At 38.2% G+C, this 18,544-nt stretch overlaps 1 protein-coding gene across 1 annotated transcript in view; it reads left to right on the forward strand.

Moving 5' to 3' along the window:
• CD109 (CD109 molecule) overlaps positions 1-18,544 on the forward strand; it is a 118,796-nt gene that overhangs the window by 57,758 nt on the left and 42,494 nt on the right. The window contains exons 8-15 of the mRNA XM_037147406.2: positions 6,709-6,805; positions 7,068-7,209; positions 7,893-8,002; positions 10,234-10,458; positions 11,296-11,397; positions 11,485-11,547; positions 13,422-13,598; positions 14,618-14,770. Of these exons, the coding sequence (XP_037003301.2) occupies positions 6,709-6,805; positions 7,068-7,209; positions 7,893-8,002; positions 10,234-10,458; positions 11,296-11,397; positions 11,485-11,547; positions 13,422-13,598; positions 14,618-14,770 (1,069 nt within the window). The remainder of the gene's footprint in view (positions 1-6,708; positions 6,806-7,067; positions 7,210-7,892; positions 8,003-10,233; positions 10,459-11,295; positions 11,398-11,484; positions 11,548-13,421; positions 13,599-14,617; positions 14,771-18,544) is intronic.

Consider the following 18,544-nt stretch of genomic DNA (forward strand, 5'->3'; position numbering starts at 1 on the left):
CTGTTATGAAACTGTATGACAAAGAATCATTATATATTACAGAATGTCAGCACAGTGTTCTGCTTATTAAGATACCTCAATGGGCAGGAAACAAATGTCTATAATAAACAACAATTAAACATGGAAACCATTTCTCTTTGCTTCAGAGTTGATCCAGTCCTAAAATATTTTCCACGGATTAGTGTCTTTCCAAGATTAATGGAGAAATTTACATCATAGTTTATGCCAGATTTTTAAAAATGTACCTGTATTCCTCATTCAGTTGGCATGGATTAAGGCAATTTGCCTCTTCTTAACTCCTAATTTTTTTTTTTTTTTTTGTTAATGATGGAGGCTGACTCTTGGGGGAGAGATTTGGTTTTCCTATTGCAATTAGCATATGAATAAATAGTTCACATGCGTTATTCATGTCAGCATATGTACAAAAGATGTAGAGTTGGCTCTTGTGGTTTTGATCTACCGGCTCCAACATCATAGCATGTGGTTTTGCGAAGCAAAAAAGCATCCTCAGAGTTCCAGACTAACAGTTCTCAAACTCACAGACTTGGACAGCACTATGGCAGTTACCAGAGTGGTGGCGGGGCAGCAGGGGCAGACGGGGGCCGACGGGGGCCGACTGTTTGGTGACTGAAGGAGACGTGACTTGGGGGGGTGGGCATGCAATGCAATGTGCAAAGGAGGTATCATAGAATTGTACACTTGAAACTTACATAATTTTCTTAATCTATGTCACCCCAGTAAGTTCAACAAAAAAAGGAGAAAAAAGAAACAAGGAACCCGAAATATTTGGACTTAACATTAAAAAGAAAAGTGTAGGCTCAGATTAGAGGTTCTCAAAAGTACAGGCTGGGGTTGTCCTCAAGTAACTCTAGGATTGATCTCTTGAAGCTTTTATTTTCAGTGTGTCAATATCTGTGCTTTGGCTTCTGAAATTTCTTTAATTTCAGAACTCAATTGTAATAGCTGATGAGAACTAGACCTCCTCTCGCTGCTGTTTCCGCACCGTGTTCCTCTCCTGGTGAGGTTTTGTGGCAGTGGCGGTGATGGGCCATGAGTTTCCTGGTGGAAGCAGTCCACAAACCAAAACATTCTGAGGACTTCTGCTTGAGATGCTCTCTGGTCAAAAAATCACGCGAAACCCATGCAACACAAAGGCAAAAACATGGCTGTGATTTGTGTACCAAGTTAGTTTGCGGCCCATGCTGCACTAGGAGGTAGCTTTCAAAGTGAATTGGGGTACTGTGGATGGATTTATGGTTTAGAAAACATATAAATGCTTGCATTTTACATAATTATTTTGCCCTTCACCTTAGCTGAAGGTTAAGCCTTTTGCCTGGGTTTTGTTTTGAGTTCTTTGACTAAAGCTTATAAAACGCAGTGCAAATCCCCACAGACCATCAGCATTTGTATGGGTTAAGCTGAGTGTGGAAATACATCATCTTAGCTTTTGTTTATTGTTTTCAAGGCTTTGACAGGGATTCAGTACAACTAGTTAAAACAGTGGCTCCTAAACTTTAGTAACTTCAGAAAATTTTATATACAATTTAACTACAATTTTATATACAATTTAGGGGGTGTGGACCCCCTAAAACCACACCACTGACACCCCCTCCTCCCCTAGCACATTAAGAACTCTTGTAGTTTCATCCTATTTCTCATTTGTTGAGCCTCTTCAAATACAAATGGCTAATAGTAACATGACATTTGTGAGGGCCCCGGCATACTTTAGTGTTCACCACGCCGTACTCTTATCATTTCCCTCAGTATGTGGCGCAGTCAGGGTTCTATCACAGAAGTAGAATGAGCAGGAGGTACATAGTAAGATTGGATGCAAGGAATTAGCTTGCTTGATGGGGGAGGAGGGTCGGGGCTGGGTAGGCACATCCTAAATCCTGAGCAGGCACTCAGGAAGGGCAGGCTGGAACTCTCAGGCATGGGCTGAAGTTGCTGTCCACAGGCAGAATTTCTTCCTCTTTAGGGAAGTCAGCTCTGCTCCCAAGGCCTTTCAGCTGATTGAATCAGGCCCACCCAGAATATGCAGGGTAATCTCTTTTACTTAAAGTCAGCTTTAATTTAAAACTATAAAATACTTTCACCTCAACATCTAGGTTAGTGTTCAACAGACTGGGGACTTCAACCAAGTGAAGTTCACACATCAAAAAGACCTTCTCAGTACGCTTGCTTTTTCTGTTGAAGATAGCGAGCCTCTTTGCCGTCTAAAGTTCTCAGATCTGGCTAGTTCTGATGACAGTCATTCCAAGTCTCCTCTCTCCAAGCCTCAGGTGTCTAGGGATAATATCCGTGGTTGTGGCAAAGGAAAGTGATTCTGTCCCAGGGCAGTGCAGCCTTCTCTGTCCCACCCACAAGGCCTAGGAACCCTTTCCCCAGAGGAATGCACATTTCCTCCGCCTCAGCAGTCATGAGTTCTGGGCTTGCCAGTGCAGTTTCTGGGCAGTCTGCTTTCATGCAGACTGAGGATATAATTTACAATTTTGCAAAAGATTAATGAAATATTTGGACTGGCAGAGTCTTCTTTAAGTCTTCAAAAACTGGCATACACCTATTCTACAAATGCTGTGTCCCAGAAAAAATGGAAATGGTGGTGAAGAGGATGATCTTGTATCTGCAGAATGAAAGCAACACCTGTTCCCCCCTCAGGCTGATCTCTCTGTACAGGTGGTAGACACGGCCTCCTGACAGGAGGCTCCCAGTTCCACTTCCTCTCTCACCTGCGTTGGCATTGCTTCCATTGTGTTCTTCAGTGGCATCTTCACTATGTGTTCAAACACATCTGTCATTAAAAGAAACAAATCTTCCCTTGAACTTCCTGTCTCCGTCCAGCTACTGCCCTATCTTCACCTATTCTCGGCCCACTGAGCGCTGCATTTTTCACTTCTTTCCATTCCATTTATTCTTCGGCCCCTTACAACCTGTCTTTCGCCCTGTGTCATCTAAACCCATTTTACCTTCTCAACACTGTCCAGCATTTGACATTGTTGTCCTCTCCCATTTGTTTTTGTTTTTTCTTTTCCTTTTGGCTACTCCTTTGAGACTCTTTGCAGGCAACTCCTTTCTGCCTATTTTTAAAGGTTCTTGCTCCTCATAGTTCCACTTTCGGCTCTCTCTCTATACATTTGAATTTTCTTCTCTGTGGCCAGCGCTCCTGCTACTCTTTGTCAGCCGATGACATCGACATCTCTATCTCTAGTCCATATTTCTGTATTGAGACTCAGATCCTCATGTCTTCTCCCACTGGGTATCCCACAGGTACTTTATTTGTTTATTTTTATAACAGTTTTATTGAGAGTTTTATTCCCATGCAATATAGTTTACCCACGTGAAATGTATAATTTCAAGTGGGTTTTAGTATATTCAGTTATGCAACCACCACCATAGTTGCTATTAGAACATCTTCATCACCCACGAAAGAAACTGTAACCATTTTCAGTCAGTCCTCTTTCCCCATGCCCTTGACTCCTAGCAACCACTAATCTATTTTTCACCTCTCTGGGTTTACCTCTTCCCACAGATACTTTAAATGAAATATGTCATCTTCCCCTGCGTCTAATTCTTTTCTGTGTCCCTGTGTTGGTGGCTGCACCACACTCTATTTAGTTGCCCACGTCAGCTGCACAATTCCCGCTCCTTCAGTCCCCACATCTAATCAACATTTAATGCTATTGGTTTCATCTCCTTAATGTCTTTCAAACCTATCTCTGTTGCCACTTCTTTGATTCAGGCCAATGTCATCTTTCTCTCCTCAATTATTTTTATAGTTTCTTAAAAGTTTTTCCTTACTCCAGTCTTACCCTTTCCAATCTTTTCTCTACACTGCATTCAGAGTTCTTGCTGTTGTCTTCTTCCTCCCTTCCCCTCTCTCCTTCTCCTCTGCTTCTTCTTTATCTTTTATTTTTGGCTTAAAGACAAATCAATTTTATGATTGTTTTGCATGAAAATTTTTAGACCATCTTCTCGAGGACAAAGTTCAAATTTTTTAGTGTATCTTATAGAGTTCTTTTCTGGTTTCTTATCTTTTGGAACATCCTACCTAATCCCTTCTCTAACCTCTCACACACTATTCCCAAACGTTAGTTGTAGTTCCAAGAATGCAAAATGCTTTTGCTGACCAATAGGCCTTTACAAAGTAGCCTATCTCAAGGCAGGCTATTTGCTCCTAATGCTCTATCTTTATACTTCTCATAGTCACACAGTGCTGCTGTTTGCTGGTCCACCTTTTTGAAGGTGTTTCTGTTTCTTATTTACTCCTGCATCTTGGTGCCTATTGTTGCGTTAGTCATGGAGTAGGCATCCAACAAATACATATTGAAAGAACAAATGGATAAACAGTATCTCTAAGGTTTCAGTTCTGAGCTCTGTGTAGCATGGGAAAGGCCTTCCTCCCAGTCAAAAGCCTGCTATTTGGAATGAATCAAACTGAGTCATAAGGGCAGTGGGTTTGGTCTTCTCACAGAATAAGGGGGTAGAGGGTTAGGCTTGAAATCCAGTTGTTCCTTGGCTGTATTTTGAAAATGAGTTCTGTTGTCTTACTACTTGGATGGTTTAAAGTGTTTCATAATAGCTATTATAGACATCTCTATGAATAAATGGTAAATAGTTTAGGTTACTGTTTTGCTAGTAGCCACCTGTCCCATCCAGGCATAGTTAATGTGCAAAACATTGCTGGAAATTATCCAAAGAAGAAAGTTAACAGTCTCTTTTTAGTTTAACGGAGATGAATAAAAACCTGTGTTTATTAGCTTTGATGTGAACGTCTGTTCACTAGTCCCACCTTATTGAAATAAATAATAGATTCTTTCCCACCAACCACAATGGGTTCAAGAGAATTATCAAGAAAATAGCATACATCTAGTTACTTCCATAACTCCTGTAGATTAAAAAATATTTTTTTAGCTGAAGATTTATCAAAATGTATTTATTTCTTGAAGAATTGAGACATTTTTATTTTGTAAATGACATGAAAAAAGGTGAGAAGAAATGTGAATTATGTTAAAATTTTCAAATTTTTAGGTATTTTAAAAACGTTTTGTGCAATGGCTGTTTTCAAAAAAAAAAAGAAAAAGAAAAGAAAAATTCTTGTGTTGTTAATAACACTATCCAATAGTATTTCTGATTTGCTTTTTTAAATGTCAAACTACAACTTTCTGAAAAATTAGTGTATCCCAAATGCTTCCAGATTTTGTTTAGGACAGTATCTGTCAGTGTCCTTGTTTTTGCAATAATTACAATCAGCCTGGGGCTTGGGAAGCTAAATCTGCTTCACATTTAAATAAAAATTAAAAATATTTGTGTCTGACGATACTTTAAATTATGTCTGGGTTTTCAAGCTCCCTGTACTATCATGGAATACAACTTCAAATATAATGATCTGGTATTTTAGTTGTGCATTTATTTAAACTTTAACAAAATATAGCAATGTTAGATTTTGAGGACTTGTTTGAATGAGTGAATTTGATACTGAAGTTGCTCACCAGAGTTTCCACTAACTTGACAGTTTTCATTTGGAAGGGTGGCACATTGGAAGTTTGATTTATTTTGTTCTTAATTGTGAGCTGTATTTTACTACTGACTTTTGAGTTGAGTTGATCCAGACAGTTTCTGTGTTCCACTGATGGACTCAGGAAGCAGAACTACTGTTTGATTTATACAGCGCTTGAGCAGAGCTGACTTCCATGTTTGGCTCAGCATTTCACAAGAGACATGGAAGGAACCCAGGGAGCACATTTAAAAAAGGCTTCTTGGCAGTAAAATGGTTTAGCAAAGATTGCCTCTCCTTCACATGAAGAGACTTTCTCTCCATTAAGGGGGATAAAATTAATACATAGAATGCAAAGCAGCAGAAATGAGATTTTACTTAAAAAGATAATTTTGGCACTGTGGATTAAAAAAATACTGTACTCTTATTTTAAACTTTCCTGCAAGATAATTTTTGAGAGCCATGAGCCCATTTGGTGCCCTAGAGTGTTTGGTCTAATACATCCTCCTGGTTAATATTTAAACATGAAGTAATGGGCCATGGTGATTACAATTGCAACTAGCATTAAAAAAATGTTCAAAAACTACAGAGTCTCATAGGCATGCATTAAGTTAACAGGACAGTCCAGAGCTTTGGAATAAAATATTTTCATAATCTTTTAAAAGTCTTTGAACACAGACAACAGTGTGGTGATTTCCTGGGGGGGATCGTGGAGGAGGTGCAGGAGGTTATCAGGAGCATGAATGGTGATGGAAGGAGACTTGGCTTGGGGTGGTGAGCACACAATACAGTGTACAGATAATGAGTTGTAGAATTGTGCACCTGAAACCTCATACTTTTGTTAACTAGTGGCACCCCAATAAATTCAATAAAAATGAAAAAAATCTTAGAGCAAGACGTTGTCACTTGTACTTACGATCAGATTTTCTCTGGGGTCTCTGAAGTGGTGAGAGTCTGGGTAAAGCATTATCTAGGAACTGTTCTGAGGTGTTGCAGTTAAAAGTCTTCCCATTTTGGAGATGTAATTTCAAGGATCACCATTTTTTAAGGACATTCCTAGCTATGTTTAGTTTTGAAAATTTGTAGTAAGAGTATATTTTCCTATAATTCTTTTAGTTGGGTTGCCAACCTATATGCTATTGAAAGTAATATATTCATTGTATTTGTGTGATAGTGTCAAGTTGAAAATGTAAAAAAAAATTATTATTTTTCAGGTATACATACGGAAAGCCAGTGAGAGGAGACGTAACACTTACATTTTTACCTTTATCATTTTGGGGCATGAAGAAAAATATTACAAAAAAATTTAAGGTAACTTTTATAGATATAACTCGTAATGGGGAAAACTATTAAGTGTACTTTTTCTAGAAATAAAATTTGTACTGAATTAACAAAAAAATTGAATGTAAGAAAAATGGGCTTTCGGGCATTAGACAAGTGAGAATTGCCCTTTTATCATGGTTAAAATACAATCGAAGCCATCATAGTGTTTGACGTTACTTAGTTTGAATTTTATTTCTAAAATTTAAATTGCTAAAGTGAAGAATAAAATTGTAAATTTTTAACAAAACAGATAAATGGATCTGCAAACTTCTCTTTTAATGATGAAGAGATGAAAAAGGTAATGGATTTTTCAGATCGGCTTTCTGAACACATGTCTCCATCTTCCCCTGGGCCAGTAGAAATTTTAGCCACAGTGACAGAATCACTTACAGGTTTGTGGACTTTGAAGTGAAGGTAAAGCTATTTATATGGTGAGCTCTACCATCTTTTTTTAGTATAACTAGCATGTTTATTTGGGAACATCACTGCCTTGGTAAAGATGCTGTTTAATGATGAAATTGTCATGACAGTTCAGTGGTCTTGCTTGCAGAATGTTTTCATTGTGAAGGGGAAACTTATTTTCTATGAAAGTCTGTACTTCAGCCACATGTGAGGGATATTTGTAATCTTTTCCTTCCTGTTCTTTATTTCAGCCTGAAAACTACACATGGAAAGGCTTACCTTTTCAGCTGACCATCTTTTTTTTAGATCACTTAACATCTGAATCACACCTGCTCCTAGACAGTTTTCTCTCTTAATAATAAAATAAAGGTTACTTACTTGGGTCTTTCTGTTGCTATTTCAACAGTTTTCACCAGTCCCAAAAAGAGCAAAAGCCTGCTCTGTCAGTGGCCTTAATCTCCTGGTACATGTGTCAGTCATGGGGATGGCAGTAATGGCACTTATTAGAAGGATCTGTAGAGGACACAGCAGCCACGGAACCCATGTGGGCATGTGGCCCTGAGCCCTGATATCTTAGCCCCTGGGGAATTAGCTCAGATGGGGATATTTGGTGGATAGAAGCTGTTGGTGAACTCTAACTTTTGCTTTCTAAGTGATGCAATTTCCAAAACAGGTATCTCCAGAAATGCAAGTGCCAATGTATTTTTCAAGCAACATGATTACACCATTGACTTTTTTGATTATGCTACTGTCTTGAAGCCATCGCTGAACTTCACAGCCTCTGTAAGTTGGCTCATTTATTAGTGATCTCAAAGCATTAACTTCAGTTTAAAGAAACAAAATACAAAATAACATTTTCAGTGCTTTTAAAAAATTTAAGTGAAAAGTAGATATTTTTCCTATTTAGATATATGAAGTATATAGAATTATTTTCAAATGATCTTTGTCTAATTTTTCTGAAAAGGTAGCTCCAACAAAAATATCTTTCTCAAAATTTATTTAAATTACTACATGGATTGCTACATTGAACTTTTATGAAGTAGTTGAAGGAATTAGATGCTGGTCAAAATTATTCAATTTTAATTTGATTTTTATAACGACTAATTTCAGTTCTAGCAAAAAGATAGTATTAAAAATTATCAACAAATTTACCTATGTTTTGTTTTAGATAAAATTGAACTAACACTTAAAAAATTTTTATTTATTTATTTATATTTAGAGAGAGGGGAAGCGAAGGAGAAAGAAAGGGAGAGAAACATCAGTGTGTGGTTGCCTCTCTCACACCCCCAGCAGGGACCTGGCCTGCAACCCAGGCATGTGACCTGTCTGGGAATCAAACCAGCGACCCTTTGGTTCACAGGCCTGCACTCAATCACTGAGCCACACCAGCTAGGGCAGAACTAACACTTATTAACTGAGTGAATTTCGACAATGTGCAAAGCTTGGTGATGGATTGGGTTTGAGAGCTGAGAAATATGCAGTCCCTGCGCTGGGTGCTCAGTCTTTGTGATGGTGACAGGAAAATATACACAACTAAAACTCAAGGCCGGCTATAGCATCAGTGTCACGAATTTCTACAGGATTTAAAAAAGGGCTTGGCACCCTTTTTTTGCAAAGGGCTAGGTAGTAAATATTTTCAACAGTGTGGGCCATGTGCTCTGTGTCACACACAGCTCCTCAACTCTGCCATCGTAGTGCGAAAGCAGCCACTGCCACTTTGTAACTGGGTGAGGGTGGCTATGTTCCAGTAATACTTTACTTACAAGGACACCGGATTGGTTGCCTCACCTGTCTTAGTTCGCTGGCCCCTCGTTTAAAGAAAGGAGGCATCACTTCTTGTTGAATGACTGCAGAAATTTAGATAGTTTTTGATTTCAGTGATATTATAATTTAGCCAGTTTGAAAAGGCAAGTAAATAATACCAAAAACCAAAAACCAAAAAAAAAAAAAAAGGTAACTTCCAAATGGGTAGAGTGAAACAGTCAGAGTTCAGAGGAAGAGTTCGCTTTGATGAGGGTCATTAAAGGGATGCCTTAGGGAAGGGGAGAATTTAAACTATTTGTTAAAAGATGGGTAGGATTTTAAGTGTTTGGGTGTGGGGGTGGGAGGTGGAGGGCAAGATGAGCTGGGACCAAGGCGAGAGAGCTCTCTGGCTGGCCAGTTCAGGGTGCATTCAGGTGACAGTAACTTTACCAGCACCATTGCGACAGAGAGCTTTTGTGCAGGAGCGGTCAGAGAGAAAACGGGGGTACAGCTTGGACAGTTGTAGAGGGTCCTGAATGGCTCACATATGTGTTTGAACTTTATGCTCCAGGCAGTGAAGAGCCTAGGAGCCTTGTGAGTGTGGGAGACTGATCAGGACTGCAGCAGCTTGGGTGGGAGGTGACGAGCAGCCTTGTGGAGGTGGATGTGGGAGTCGAGAGGGTGAAAGAGAGAAGTACAGACTTGGTGTGTACATTAGATTTGGGAGGTGGGTGGAGAGAGGGGAAATTCAGGGATGTTAAATCTGGTAGATTTGTGGTGTTCGAGAAAATAGGAATGGCGAGATGGTTACTCAGTTTTGCATGCATTGAATTTGAGATGACAGGGATATTCAGGTAGAAATATCCTCCGTGGTATTGGAAGTGTTGAGTATGAGCTCCAGAGTGAAGTGTGGGTGGCAACAGGAAGACAGAAGAACAGATAGTTGATAATTTGGTCTTGACAAGTCCCCACATGTAGGGGAGGGAAAGGGAACCAAGAAGGGAACTGAGAGGATGCAGAAAGAAGGGTATGAAGTGAAGGAGGTTGTGGAGCTGCCAAAAGCAAGAGAAGCCATAATGTCAAGAAGGGAGCGGTCAGTGGTGTCGGATGTCTCGGAGAGAGACCACTTAATCCGGAAGTTAGGGTGTCACTGATCATTTTTAAGAGTTTGGTTTTATAGGAATAGCATAGATGGAAACTGGACTTAAATGAACTTAAATCCTTTGAGTCTCTTGTTACCTGGTTTTACAATGTTGTATTTTGATGATTAGGTGAAGGTGACTCGTTCTGATGGCAAGCAACTGACTCTTGAAGAAAGAGTAAATAACATCGTCATAATGGTGACACAGAGAAACTCTACACAGTACGAGGGCAGATGGACCAGCAGAAATCAGGAAGGAGAAGCCGTCCAGATGCTAAATTACACTCTTCCTCAAAGTGGAATATTTAAGATTGAATTCCCAATCCTGGACAATTCCACTCAGCTACAGTTGAAGGTAACATTTGTCTTCCATCGTTATGTTATTGCAATAACATCATAAAAATTGTAATTTTGTGGTAGCATTCAGTCTGTTGGAGGTTAATGTGCACAAGAAGTGGATATGTTTCTATATCTACAAATGGGGGAAAGTGTTAAAATTAATTTAATGACAGTGGCTAAGGGCTAGACTAAATCCTTCCTTGTATACTCGTTTTGTAAAGCACAGTAAAATATAGCAATCTGAAAATATGATGAAGTTCTCTAAACTTCCAGTCTAGGTTGATTTTCAATCATTTGAAATTATATTTTGGCAGGAGCTGAAATGAAAGAGTAATATGTAAAATTTTACACTTGTACCCCTTTTTGTTGAGCTCTTTGTTGTCTAAGACTCCCCAACCATTCCTGTTACCTTTCTTTTGGTGACTTGACCCTCCCACCAGTGTGGCCTCTTAGAGTTTTACTCTAACTGTTGGTGGGTCAAATGGGCTAATATGATTCCTTGTTTGTAAATGAGCTCTGTGTCATGGAGAGAAGGAATGGAATCATTTTTTTATATCATTCTCTCTCACAAGTGTTTTGTGATAATATACCTTTGTTTCTAAAATAAGTTAGGACTGCTTTTTTCCCCTCTTAGACCATCATGATAAAGACCTTCCTCTGTGTTTTATAGATGTTACTTGGTTTAGAGTGTAAGCTATGAAATGTTGAAGATCCAGTGTCTGGGGGATGTATTTTTCCTGCATGAAAATAAGTAAAAGTGCACTTGCTTTTCAGTAATTATTCAGTAGGTAGCATCTTTTCTCAAGGTGTTGCTAAAGATGAAAATTTATAGCTTCTTTTTCTTTCCTTATAGGCCGTTTTTCTTAATAGTGTGGGTAGCATGGCAGTTTATGGCGTATTTAAGTCTCCTAGTAAAACATACATCCAGCTCAAAACAAGAGATGCAAATATAAAGGTAATGCTTATAATCACTTGATAATTACAATGTAATTACACTTTTATGCCATTAATATGTATATATTAATTAATATTTTTTTAATAGGTGGGATCACCTTTTGAGTTGGTGGTTAGAGGCAACAAGCAATTGAAGGAGTTAAGCTACATGGTAATCTGTTATAGATTCTAAATTTATTATCTATTTTGGAATCATCTTAAATGGTGTCTAACTTATGTCTAGATTAAACTTAATTTTTATAAGATTAAAAATTATTAATTAATTTATTTTTATTGATTTATTATTTTTAAAAGATTTTATTTATGTATTTTTTAGAGATAGGGGAAAGGAAGGAGAAAGAGAGGGAGAGAAACACAATGGGTGGTTGCCCCTTGCATGCTCCCAGTTGGGGACCTGGCCTGTGACCGAGGCATGCACCCTGGCTGGGAGTCAAACCAGTGACCTGTTGGTTCGCAGGCCTGCGCTCAGGCACTGAGCTATACCAGCCAGGGCTAATTAATTTATTTTTAGAGAGAAGGGAAGGGAGGAAAAAAGAGAGGGAGAGAAACATTGATTGGTTACCTCTCACACATCCCAACCAGGGACCAGCCTGCAGCCCAGGCACGTGCCCTGGTGAGGAATCCAACTGGCAACCTTTTTCTTTGCCCAACCAATTGAGCCACACTGGTCAGGACTAAACTTAGTAATTTTAAATTTCAGCCTCACACCTTTTCAGGCTGCCCTGTTTATACTGTAATCCCAATATTTTGCCTTCTTTCTTTTCCTATATTTGCATTTCCAATTTAAGAGGGATAATTAAATGTTGCATTAGGTTTAAAATTTAACACTTCATATTTAAATTTTATTAGCTATGCCACATATCATCATTGTAGGACATTATAAAATATAAGAAAAACAAACAAGAAAGAAAATTGCCATATTCAGCCTTGTAGTTTTGATAATCTAGGTCTCCCAGTGGTGCTCTGTATTCCTTCCACTCAAAAACAGATTTTTTTTCCACTGTAGCTCGTGTGGCTTAGTTGGTTGGGCATCGTCCTGCAAACTGAAAGGCTGCCCGTTTGATCCTTGGTTAGGGTACAGACTAGGTTGCAGGTTTGGTTCCCAGTGCAAGTGCAGGGCGTGTGTGAGAGGCAACCCATCGATGTTTCTCTCATTCTCTTTCTCTCTCCCTTTCCCTCTGTCTAGAATCAATAAAAGAAAAAATAAAAGATAGATTTTTTAAATTAAAAATTTTGTTTATTTTAAATTACAGTTGACATACAATATTGCATAGTTTCAGGTGTGCAACATAGTGATTTGATTAGACATTTATATACCTTATGAAGTGATCATCGTAAGTCTAGTACCCATCTGCCAGCACACATAGTTATTGCAGTATTATTGACTGTATTTTCTGTGCTGTACTTTGCATCCCTGTGGCTGTTTTTGTAACTGGCGGTTTGTACTTCTTAACCCCTTTCATCATTTTTGCCCCTTCCCCAACCTCCTCCCTTCTGGCTGCCACCAGTTTGCTCTCTGTGTCTGTGAGTTTCTGTTTTGTTTTGTTTGTTCCTTTGTTTTGCTCTTTAATTCCACATATACACGAAACATGCAGTATTTGTCTTTCCCTGACTTACTTATTTAGCACAATGCCCTCTAAGTCCATGCCTGTTGTTGCAGGTGGCAAGATTTCATTCTTTTTGTGGCTGAATCATAGTTCATTGTGTGTATGGACTACATGCTCTTTAGTCACTTGTCTGCTGATGGACAGTAGGTTGCTTCGACATCCTAATTTTTGTAAATAATGCAGAAAATACGTTCTTGACTGTGAAGCTACTATTATTGCTTCATCCATCGTTGCCTTTCTGTTTCCCAGCCTCTACTCTCTGTGTTGGTCAGGGAGGCTTTCTGGCAGTCAAAATGACTTTGAAGTTGGTTTAAGTAAAAAATTTGTGTGTGTAGTTAAAATTATGATGAATGTAGCTGCCGTTGAAATTCTCTCTAGCTTTAGCATAAAATGAAACTTGACTACTATTTTTTTTCAGGTAGTATCCAGGGGACAGTTGGTGGCTGTAGGGAAGCAAAATGCAACAACATTCTCTTTAACACCAGAAAATTCTTGGGCTCCTACAGCCTGTATAATTGTGTATTATATTGAAGATGATGGGGAAATTATAAATGATATTCTAAAAATTCCTGTTGAGCTTGTTTTTAAAAATAAGGTAAGATTTAAGGTAATGATGTTTAAAAGAAAGCTTTATATTAGTGAAGTCTGAGAAATGTAATATAATTTTTTTAGAAAAGCATCACTAAACTAAGCTGGTTACAAATTTATATTCATTTCTGGAACTATAGTTAAACCTCTTCATATTTAGTTAATACATCTGTATTTTTTAATGTGGCATTATTGGGCTGTGTGGGTCTTATTTGTAAGTTATGATTCTTGACTTTAAGACTTTAACTCAAATCCATGAAGCTATTTTAGGATTTCTCAAATGGTGGAGTCAACCACCATGCATTGCCCTGGCGTGGAACTCCAGTGGCAACATCGAATTAGCATGGGGTTGATATTGGTGTGATAGCAAACTGAAGGGTGTTGGGGGGAGGCTGTCTGCAATGATATGTGAAAGCAGAGAGCCAGGCTTTGGTTTATCCATTCCATCAACCTGGAAACAAAGCCAGGGCAAATTTACAAAAAGCTTGGCTCTGTTGTATGTGGAGATCTCTGTGTGGAGTCTGGTCTCCAAATACACCAGTGATTATTGTAGCCTAAGGTGTATAACTTGCATAGGAAACCCCCTTGGACCTTACTCTGAAAATTAACCTGATTGCAAGAGTGCCAAGCAGAAGTAAATCATTTTATACATATTAAAATGAGCCATTGTTCTCATTAAAGCTGCTACATACCCCAAGTATGCCAGACACTGTTGTTTTCTTTTCAGCACTGGCTGGGAGCTGAGTTGTGAGGGATGGAGAAAGGGAAGAGGAAAGGTGGAGAAGTAAAGGGTAATTCAGATTTATGCCACTGCGAGAAGTTCCATCACTTGCAAACACTGTGGGAGTAAAAGTTTTTTTTTTTAAATTTCTTTTCCTAGAGAAGGCTTATGTATGGTTTTAGAATGATCCCTGGGCAATGGCAAATATATATATTTTTTGCTAGATTTTGAGTCATTGATCTGTTATTGTTAATACATGTAAATAACACTTTAACTAATAAAATAATTCTTTCTCCCTTTCTTAGGTAAACCTCTTTTGGAGTAAGGCTACAGCTGAACCAGCTGAAAAAGTCTCTCTTAGGGTCTCTGTGACGCAGCCCCACTCGATGGTAGGGATTGTAGCTATTGACAAAAGTGTGAACCTGATGAACGCCTCAAGTGATATTACAATGGAAAATGTGAGTTCAGCTATTTTTTCATTACAAAAATACACGTTAAAGAGAAAAAAGAAACAATTGTATTACTTCAAATATCTAAAGGAAATTTCATTGGTTCCTCTTCAAGTATAAGCCAATAACCAGTAAAACTTCCAAATAAAAAGAATCCGCATTCCAGTCCTTCTGTTGGAAAGAGGCTGATGTCTTTGCTGTCTCCTGTGAGAAATGCCACCTGGAGTTTCCCTTCATTTTCATACTGTATTTTAATTCAAGACTCCACTGTCACCCAGAATTGACTTGCCCAATTCTGGGTGACAGTGGAGAAGAAAGCTGTTGATAGTTTTGAAGTACCTTCTGTTTTGTTACATAATGGTTCTAAATAATTCATTGAATCAGGAATTTGTGGTGCATTGAGGGAGTAAAATCATGTGAATCTGCAGAAAGTTTCCAAAGCAAGAAATTTATGAGCATCTAGTGTTACACAAACTAATCCCCTATGTATTAGTTCTTTCATTTTTATTTGTAAGTTCTTGATATATCCTTGTGTGCCATTGTCAGTGGAAATCTAGATTGTGTAACTTATGCCTGTTAATTGATTGAGTAGAGATTAGCAACATGTCAGGAAGAAAGATATGTATGTTTAAGCTAATTTGTTGTAAAATTAATCTTCTTAAGAAAAACTATACTTTTTGTAAAATTAATCTTCTTGAGAAAAACTATACTTTTTTTCAGCGTATACAGGTAATTTTTCTCAATCCCTTAAAATAAACTCCTTGAGAACCCATTGGTCATATTTTTTCTCTTTACTTTTCTAAAATTTACATTATTTTAAAAAGTGTATAACATCCTGCATTTGATTTAACTGAATATGGCAATAGCTCTCAATTTACGGATTTGTAAATAAAGAAATAAATTTATTTTTTATAAATATATAAAAACAAATCTATATATTTATAAACATACTTTATTTTTATTTCCTATATATGTACACACGCATGCACACACACACACACTTCTGCCTAATGCGCATGCTCTGTGTGTGTCTCTTTCTGTCTCCCTGTCTCTCTACATGTTTATATTAAATGTCGTCAGATATTAAAATTGCTACCCCAGCTTTCTTTAGGTTCCTACCTGCCTGGCACATTTTCCCATCATTTTATTTTCAACCCTTTTGTGAGTTTTTGTTTTTAAGTATATCTTACCGATAGCACATATCTATATTTTGCATTTGTTTAATCTAATCTGATAGTCAATATCTTTTAATAAGCTTATTTAACTCATTGATACATGTACAGTAATTCTTGTTCTAATTAGGATATTTCTGCTTATTTATTTTACATATATTTAATTTTTAAATTTGCAATTACAGTTGTTATTTTATATTTAAACATTTAGACTATTTTTTGTTTCTCATAATTCTTTCCATGGATAAGATTATAGTTTGTTCTGCTGGTTTTGCAAGTTATACATTCTATTTTTGTGTCTATGACGGATGCCCTTAACTCAGGAACCACACTCATATTTATTATTCTTATTGCCTTCTTAAGGTTATCAACATTTGTTTCTTTGTTTAACAAGACAGGTGTTTTGGTGCGTTCTCATATTCTTGTACATTTTTTGACTCTGCTCCTGTCCCTACCTTCTCTCCACTTCTGGTCAGATCATGTGGATGTGGTACAGAATTACAGTTCTGTGTTATGATTGATTGCTTTTAAAATCTGTGCTTTCCTTTCATTATTTTTAGTTCTGGAAATTTACATTAATTATTTCTTCATATATTTCCTCTTCTACATTTTAATTTTTCTCTTTTTCTGGGACTTGTATTATTTAGAGATTGACACTTCTACGTCCTCTGCATTGCTTAGCTTTTTGTTTTATGTTTTCTATCTCTTTGTCTTTTCTGTATTTCTTTGGGAGAGTTTCTCGTTTGACTTTCAGTTCACTGATCATTTGTCAGGTGCAGCTGTCCTACTTTGATGTCTTATATTGGGTTCTTGATCTCAGCTATTATATTTGTAATATTTATTATTTTCCTTTGGTTATCTTTTTTACTTGTTTTATATTGCTGATATTTTCCCTCTCTCCTTATGTATATTTACTATGTATATTTTAAATGTTGAGCTGACTTCTTCATTATTCTGCTTCACATGCTATGTTGTCTCGTTGGATGTCTTTTATGGAAGTTATACTCTTTGAATGTCCAGTTGGTTTGGCAGCTACTCCAATAATGTCTGTTGAGGAGGCTAGATTGGAACTTACCCTGTTCCAATCTGGGTAAGTCTCGTGAATTTAAAGTGAGGGGCGGGGTGAGCTGCAGGGACTAGAGAGCTACTCTTGATCCCCTCTGTGTGCTGCCTGATTCTATTCAGTGTTTCTTTTGTAAGCTTTTAGGGAAAAGCAGCACCAGAAAGAGCCAGTCTCTTGAGACTATGATCCAGCATCACTGAGGGTCTGAAGGAGAAGGGGAGGAAGAGTGAATGCTTGAGGGCCAAGGGCTCTGTGCTCCTCCTGTTTTCCTCCCTTTCTCACACCAGACAGGCAGAGGTCCTGACCTGGTGTGGTCTTCCTGACACCTGCACAGGCAGTTTGCTGCTGATGACTTTGGCAGTGAAATTGCAAGGAGTGATCTTGCTGAAGCAATCAATCACCTAGGAGAAACAAGAGCAGAACCTAGAAACCTTTCCTCCAGCCCGTTCCCTGACTGCTGCCTCTAGCGGCTTTCAGCACCCACTTCCTCCCAACACAACACTTCACGATCTCCGTCACCGTTCCCAGGCTTTCCTTGCCTGGCACACCCAGGTGTCTTGCCTGTTTCTATTGTCTCTCCAGAGTTAGCTCGGGAGGAGGGAGGCGGTGGGCTGTGATAATGGACTACTTTGGCTTCTTTCATTCTTGTTAAATTTCTAGGTGCTGCCGAGAGACTATTGAATGCCTTGGAATAATTTAAGTCTACTCGATCTTCCAGCATTAATTTTCAGACTCCAGCCTTCCCTCCATCAGCCTGTGCTGCAGCTTTGGCAGTGCCCTTTCCTTGAGTCAGTGAGAAAAAAAGGATTGCTTCATGAGATAGATGCTGCTTCCCAGGTAGCTTCCTCAGTTCGTGCCTGAGCGTCAGCAGAAGGTGATCCTGCACGTATCTGTGGCAGAGTTTGAGTCGTGGAACCAGAACCTTTTCCTCCTTATTGTGCCTGGCTCTGTCTCCGTTGTCTGTACATGGGCAAATCACTGTTTGCCTGCTTGTTGAGACAATGTGGAAGTCTGTTTTCTGGTCCTGTTGGTGCCTGTTCTAGCACATGCTTGTTTGTGTGCTTACCGTGCATGCAGTAGTGGTTGTTAGCAGAGCAGAAGCAGTGGTTGTGGGTGTTTAATTTTAAACTTTGGTTTTTTTAAACTTCTACTTATAATCTTTTATGATTTTTGTTCATGCCTTTCTGTTCATTTGTCTGGTTAATGCTAATGTAGATATGGGAGATGTATCAAAGTAGTTACTGAAACAGTATAATATCTTAACTTTTTCATTGTAGTAAAATATATATACCATAAAAGTACAAATTTTTAAAAGCACAATTCCGTGGCCTCAGTTGCATTCATAATGTTGTACAACCATCACCACTGTCTTTCTAAAATGTTTTAATCACTCCAAACAGGGGCTCTGTAACCACTAAGGAATAACTCACCATTCCTCCCTTTCCACAGCCCTTGGTAACCTCTAATTACTTCTGTCTTTATGGATGTTCCTATTCTAGCTATTTCATATAGGTAGAATCATTTAATATTTGTCCTTCTCTGTCTGCC

Source organism: Artibeus jamaicensis, unplaced genomic scaffold (genome assembly GCF_021234435.1).
Source record: "Artibeus jamaicensis isolate MK-2021 breed Jamaican fruit bat unplaced genomic scaffold, CSHL_Jam_final contig_1127, whole genome shotgun sequence".
NCBI classification, from domain to species: domain Eukaryota; kingdom Metazoa; phylum Chordata; class Mammalia; order Chiroptera; family Phyllostomidae; genus Artibeus; species Artibeus jamaicensis.